The sequence below is a fragment of the Sphaerodactylus townsendi genome, linkage group LG02, assembly GCF_021028975.2.
Source record: "Sphaerodactylus townsendi isolate TG3544 linkage group LG02, MPM_Stown_v2.3, whole genome shotgun sequence".
Classification (NCBI taxonomy): domain Eukaryota; kingdom Metazoa; phylum Chordata; class Lepidosauria; order Squamata; family Sphaerodactylidae; genus Sphaerodactylus; species Sphaerodactylus townsendi.
Genome location: NC_059426.1, coordinates 71,229,313 through 71,235,664, shown reverse-complemented (window position 1 = coordinate 71,235,664; position 6,352 = coordinate 71,229,313). Strand labels below are relative to the sequence as shown.

Genomic DNA, 6,352 nt, shown 5'->3' with positions numbered 1-6,352 from the left:
ACATGGCAAAACCATCTTGAGATTTCAGCTCATCATCCCCCTTGGAAACTTTTCTAACACAAGTTGAGCCACATGGAAGGTATATATGGAAGGTATGTTAAAGCATGTAACTATTTCATAAAGAAAATCATGTGAATAAGCCTTCAGCTGATCCTTCATGATGAGTTATCACAGATCACTGTTTTTTATTATCTTAGACCAATATCTCTGCCTGAAAGCTGAACTAGAAGTGTTAAGAAGCAGAGACACAAATTTCTATATCTCTATTCATCCAGCAGATAGTCTTACAGTGCAGATAGACTTACAGTGCAATCCAGAACTGAGTCACTCCAGTCTAAGTCTATTGACTTCAATGAGTTTAGACTGGAGTAACTATGTTCTGGATTGCACAGTTACCATATGTAACAGATTAGTATCAACCCAGATGTCAGTTTGCAATGTTTTACCATGTAACCACTCCCTAAAAAGGGCTGGATATCAGTTATTTACCATCATGGCTCCACAAGAGGGGAACTAGGGGACAAAATTCCAGGGGCCCTGACCACCTTAGGGGAGCCCATGCAGCTGTGCAGTCTTGTGCCCCATTTTCAGGTATTGTTTGGGCTGGGGGCTGGGTGGTGTGAATAGGCTGCAACAGGAAAATGTTGTCTGTGGGGCCACAGTATTCTTGGCAACTCCACTTGTTGCTGACTGTTTCATCTCTACACCTTATACACACCATGAACTAAGTTGTAAAAAGTAGAGTCAAAGATCTCAGACTATGATAACAGAGGTAATCACAGAGGTTATCAAAGAAAGTACCATATATACTCGTGTATAAGTTGATCCGAATATAAGTTGAGGCACCTAATTTTACCACAAAAAACTGGGAAAATGTATTGACCCAAGTATAAATCTAGGGTGGGAAATACAGCAGCTACTGGTAAATTTCAAAAATAAAAATAGATACCAATAAAATTACATTAATTGAGGCATCAGTAGGTTAAATGTTTGGTTTGGCTCAGGGCAGTGCACAATATAGTAATTAACAATACATAATACAATAAGAGTAGCATAGTAAGTAACAGTACATAATACAATAGGAATTAAGTGAAATAACAATTTCAATTGCACAAGTCCCACACTGGACCAACTATTCATCAGGTTAACAACTACCAGCAAATTAACAACTTATCAACGTTAGATAACAACATCAAATAACAACATCAGGAACCACTGACATAATATTTCATACAACAGCAGTATAATAATAACACAATACAGAGCATAATAACATAACATTCCATGATGTCCTAGCACAATTAGCACGGCAACCTATATCCACAATAACATCATTCCATAGCAAATAACTCATAATCAACTAAGACTAAAACTAACAGGCTTGTAACTAACCTGATATAGCAAACAAAAAATGGATGGTGACTTCCTAATAATATCCGGGTCCAACAGCTTAACTACACTATCCTAACTACGCTACCCAAAAAATCTCATTTAATACATGCATATTAATCAATCCACTGTAACCTAATTTCCATTGTTATGACAGAAAATTCATAACTAAATAACTTTGCCACCGACCTCTCCATCCTGCAGCTTGTCCAGCTCACCCAGGTCAACCGGCTGTCACCTGCCGAGAGCCAGGGGCCAGCCGCTACTGAGACGACAACGCCCTCCACACAACACAGGAGACAAGTTTTCCGGTGGCGGCCAGGAGGTCCCTCCCTGGGCTTAGCAGGCCAGCTGCCACCGCGCCATGACCCCCGGCGCTGGCCAAGCCCCAGATCCCGACCCTGGTAGCATCAGAGGCCAGCCAGCCAATCTGGAGGTGGGGCGCTAAGCCAGAAAAGGAGCCACAGCCGGGGGAAAGGAGCACCCCAGAAACCTTTGGGAGGCTTTTTAAGGAGGGACGAGGTAGACGCACACAGGTCCGGGGAGAGGGAAGAAGCTGGGGGCCGTGGATTGTGAACGGGACGGGAAGGGAGGTGGTAGAGGAGAAGGTAGAGGAGAACAAAACAAAGGCAGAAAAAGCGGCTGAAAGGGGGAAGACAGAGAAGGTGGCAGAGGAGAGCAAAGCAGAGAAGGAGGCTGAGAAAGCGGCTGAAAGGGGAAGGTAGACTCGCGTATAAGTCAAGGGGACTTTTTCAGCACAAAAAATGTGCTGAAATAGTCGACTTATATGCGAGTAGTTTCTTGTTTTGCTTCTTAGTGTAAATATTTGGCTTAAGAATACATACAAATATCTGACCTCAATACGCCACTATTAAATTAATATGTATCTCACTCTGAATGCAGATGTAACAAACCACAGTTAGCAAAAAAGTGAATTAACTACAAACTGCAATTAAAATTTCCTTTCCATTCTTACTGCTGTTTGTTGAAAGATCTGTATTGGGACATCTCAACTAACAGGAATCCAACTGTATCTGCTGAAAGAAGTTTTACTTGAATTGGATTTATATCCCACCCTAACCCAGACAGTATTCTCTTTTGTTCTTTAAGGTGCTAATAGACTCAAATCTAGCTTTTCTATTGCAGACCAACATGGCTATCCTCTTAAAAGTAATCCAACTGTGGTTTATAACCCACATCTGAAATCATGACAGCAGTTTAAGTTTTGCCATTAATTATCATTTCTAGAAGATGCGAATCTCCGTCATAGATAACAGGAAAAGTATTTCATAGTCAATTAATCATTGTGTTGGTATCCATTCTGATAGCTCAGAATTTTCAAAATTTAAAATGCCAATCCTTCAAAAACCAATCTTTCTAAAATTATATTAATCTTACTCTATATAATTCACTAACCTGAAAATGGGCCTGACGTTGAATCATCACCCAATGGGCGCGCAGGAGACTGTTCTGAGCGCCCATTGGGTGATGGTTTATCCTTGTGCTCAAAAGAGAGCCAGTGGCCTCCCCTATCCCCAGATCAGGCGACAGCCACACAAAAGCCCTCCAGCTTTCCCCGCCACTCTCTCCCAACTCCCCACCCAGGGGCAAACCACCAGTGGCAGGGTACCACCCTGGCAAAAGCCCTCCTGCTTCCTGCATGCCCTCTTTCTAGCCTGCCAAAAGCCCTTCTGCTTTCAGCACACACTCTTCCTGGCTCAGCAAAAGCCCCCCTGTGTCCAAAATGCCCTCTCTCCACTCCTAGATCAAGCCTTGGCCAGTGGCACAAAGGCTCCAAACCCCCCTCCTCGCCTCCTCACAAAAGTCTTCCCGCTTCCCCTCCACACTTTCCCAACACCTGATCCAGGAACAGGCCACGCAGGCCATCTTCTCTGCTGCCCTAGACAAGGCTGTCCCACTTTCCCCCACCTGTTCTAAACACCTGACCAGGAGCAGCGCGCCATGGTGGGGCAAAATCAGCAGGCTGCCCTCCCTGCCAGTCCAGACAAAGTCCTCCCACTAATTCCTCCCATTTTTTCCAAACCCAGGAGCAGCCCATGCATGGTGGGTCAAAGGCAGAAGGCTGCCCTCCTATTGGCCCGTAGGTGGTTTGCTTAGTGAATTATACAGGGTAAGATGAATTAAAATGGCAGGTTCCATTAAGCCTTAAGATATCAGATCTCTAGAAGCTCCGGAAAGACTGATAAATGAATTATAGAAGTTGGGAACTCTTGTTTAGGAATATCATTTTAGCCCAGAATGAACGCTGAACCCCTGTGTAACCTTTCCAAGATTCACACAAACATGCACATGATGTACCTACAGTATGTCTCCATTCAGTCAGAAAGGCTGCAAAATGATAGACTGCCTGTGTCTCTTATTTTTAAATTTCATTTCTCTGTAGGGTGGAAGCTAGATATTTAGATGCATCAGGAGAACTGCACTGCACTGCTGGCCTTCATATTGCTGGCTTTTCCCACTCAGCCAGAGCTTGAGGTCTTACTTTTCCTGGGCATCAGCCTAGTTTATGCAATCATAACAACAGGTAATGTGCTCATTATGTTAGCTATCTGGGGGGACCGTCATCTGCATACTCCCATGTACTTCTTTCTGGGAACTTTATCTCTTGTTGAGCTCTGCTATACAGCAGTCGTAGTTCCACAGATGCTAATCACTTGCCTTCAAGAAAGGAAGTTCATCACTTTTATGAGATGCAGCACTCAGATGTTCTTTTTCATTGGCTTGGGTAGTGCTGACTGCTTCTTGCTGGCTGTCATGGCATATGACCGGTATGTGGCAATTTGCCAACCCTTGCTCTATACCCTCGTCATGACACAAAAGTTATGCATTCAGCTAGTGGCTGCCTCTTTGCTGATTGGTTTCCTGATTTCATTAATGTTGGTGGGGCTGGTCTTCCACCTCCCTTTCTGTGGTGGACATGGAATTGAACATTTCTTCTGTGATGTGCCACCCGTACTGCAGCTCACCACTAACAAGACCAGACTTGATGAGGTTGGGGTGTTCCTCAGTGGGATACTGGCCATTGCAGTGCCCTTCATATTGATCTGCACCTCTTACCTGTTCATCACTGTTACAGTGCTGCAGATTCACTCAGCTGATGGGCGTCAAAAGACCCTCTCCACGTGTACTTCACATTTATCTGTGGTAGCTCTGCAGTACGGCTGCTGCAGCTTCATGTATTTGCGCCCAAGTTCCAGCTTTTCTCCAAAGCAAGACCAGATTCTGTCAATGGTGTATACTTTGGGCACGCCACTACTCAACCCCATCATCTATACCCTGAGAAACAGAGAAGTGAAAGCAGCCCTGAGGAAAGTAATCGGCAATCATATCTTCCGAAGGAAATCTGTATGCCATTAACATTCATTTCTTGCATACTGAATGACAGAGGTTGACCTGACCTTTGTCATATTTCTGGGGCCACAGGACAGGAGCAAGATATGCTATTTCAACTGGCATAAGCATTTCTGGAAGTCAAGCTGGGTAATTTGGAGCAATTGAGCAGGGGGTTGGACTAGATGGCCTGCATAGCCCCTTCCAGCTCTATATTCTGTATGAAATACTTCTGTCTATGGGACCTTGGAGAGCTGCTGCCTGGCAATGTCAACAATGGGCTGAGTATAGTCTGATTCAGTATAAGGCAGTTCATGTGTCCATGTATTCAGTCTAGCTTCTACTTGCTATGCTGTGGGGGGGGGGGGGCGATTTTGGGGTCCAACGCAGCATACTGTTCCTTGCATAGCAAAGAGCAACTAAGGCAGGGGGCAGGATTCTGAGCACACAAAGTTGTGAAAGAGGAAGGATCAAATACCACTCCCTAATGCCTTTTTTCTTTTTTGGCCTTTTTTGTATTCCTTGGATACACTGCTGCAATTTGAAGTTTAAAAAACTGCAGCAGACATGTCTAGGCCTATCTACACTGGGACTAGGGCAAGACTGTACACAGAAAACACAGTCCTGTGGTTTTCCATAAAAAGAAAATATGAGGGAGCACTTGTTCCAGGGGAAAATTAACAGGTGGAGTGAGCATGATCAATCCCCCTGCACTCTGATTCTTCCTTCAAATACCCTTCACCACATAGTTTGAATTATTTTTTCCTCATATGGGCTCCAAAATCAGAAATAATCATGGCTGAAAGAATGGGAAGAGGATTTAATCCTTTTCCCATGCATCATGTTTATAATGTATTGGAAGGAGAGAAAAATGCCTGGGGGAACATTTCCAGGGGAAGTCCTGAAGACATAGAAGGGAATTAAGCACACTTCCTTCGCACTCACTGTTTTATCCCCTCCTGGTGCAACCCTGGCTCCCTTTACTTTGGCAAATGCAGGACAGGGAATGTACATGTGGTAGCAATCAGCAATGTGGAATTCCCATTACTCAGTAGCATCAGAAGTGTAACAAATTCCAAATTTGTGTCAACCGGATCAGGGATCTTTCCTTTGCCACTGATGGATTTATGATGGAACTGATGAGGGTTCATTCTTAAGTTCAAAGAACATAGATAGATAGATAGATAGATAGATAGATAGATAGATAGATAGATAGATAGATAGATAGATAGATAGATAGATAGATAGATAGATAGATAGATAGATAGATAGATAGATAGATAGATAGATAGATAGATAGATGGATGATGGATGATAGATAGATAGATAGATAGATAGATAGATAGATAGATAGATAGATAGATAGATAGATAGATAGATAGATAGATAGATAGATAGATAGATAGATAGATAGAACTGATATGCGTAACAAAATAATTTCATTACTCTCAGGAATCTAATGATCGGAAGTCTTTGTGGTGTCAGAGCATTGTATGAAATTACACACACACACAAATCAGGCTTGATAAATAGAATGAATAGAATAGAATGTTTTTGAGCCTTCATGTAGCTTTCTGTTGTACATAGGATGTGTGGTAATTTTTTCCTATCA

At 43.0% G+C, this 6,352-nt stretch overlaps 1 protein-coding gene across 1 annotated transcript; it reads left to right on the top strand.

The window, feature by feature from the left end:
- The first annotated feature begins 3,813 nt into the window (after positions 1 to 3,813).
- On the top strand, positions 3,814 to 4,767 carry LOC125426286 (olfactory receptor 10W1-like). The gene has a single exon (XM_048484545.1). The coding sequence runs from the start codon at positions 3,814 to 3,816 to the stop codon at positions 4,765 to 4,767; it is 954 nt and encodes a 317-aa protein (XP_048340502.1).
- The last annotated feature ends 1,585 nt before the right edge of the window (positions 4,768 to 6,352 follow it).

Bases quoted from the DNA above. Each gene is read 5' to 3' on its own strand.
- LOC125426286 (XM_048484545.1), top strand. From the start codon at position 3,814: ATGCATCAGGAGAACTGCACTGCACTGCTGGCCTTCATATTGCTGGCT.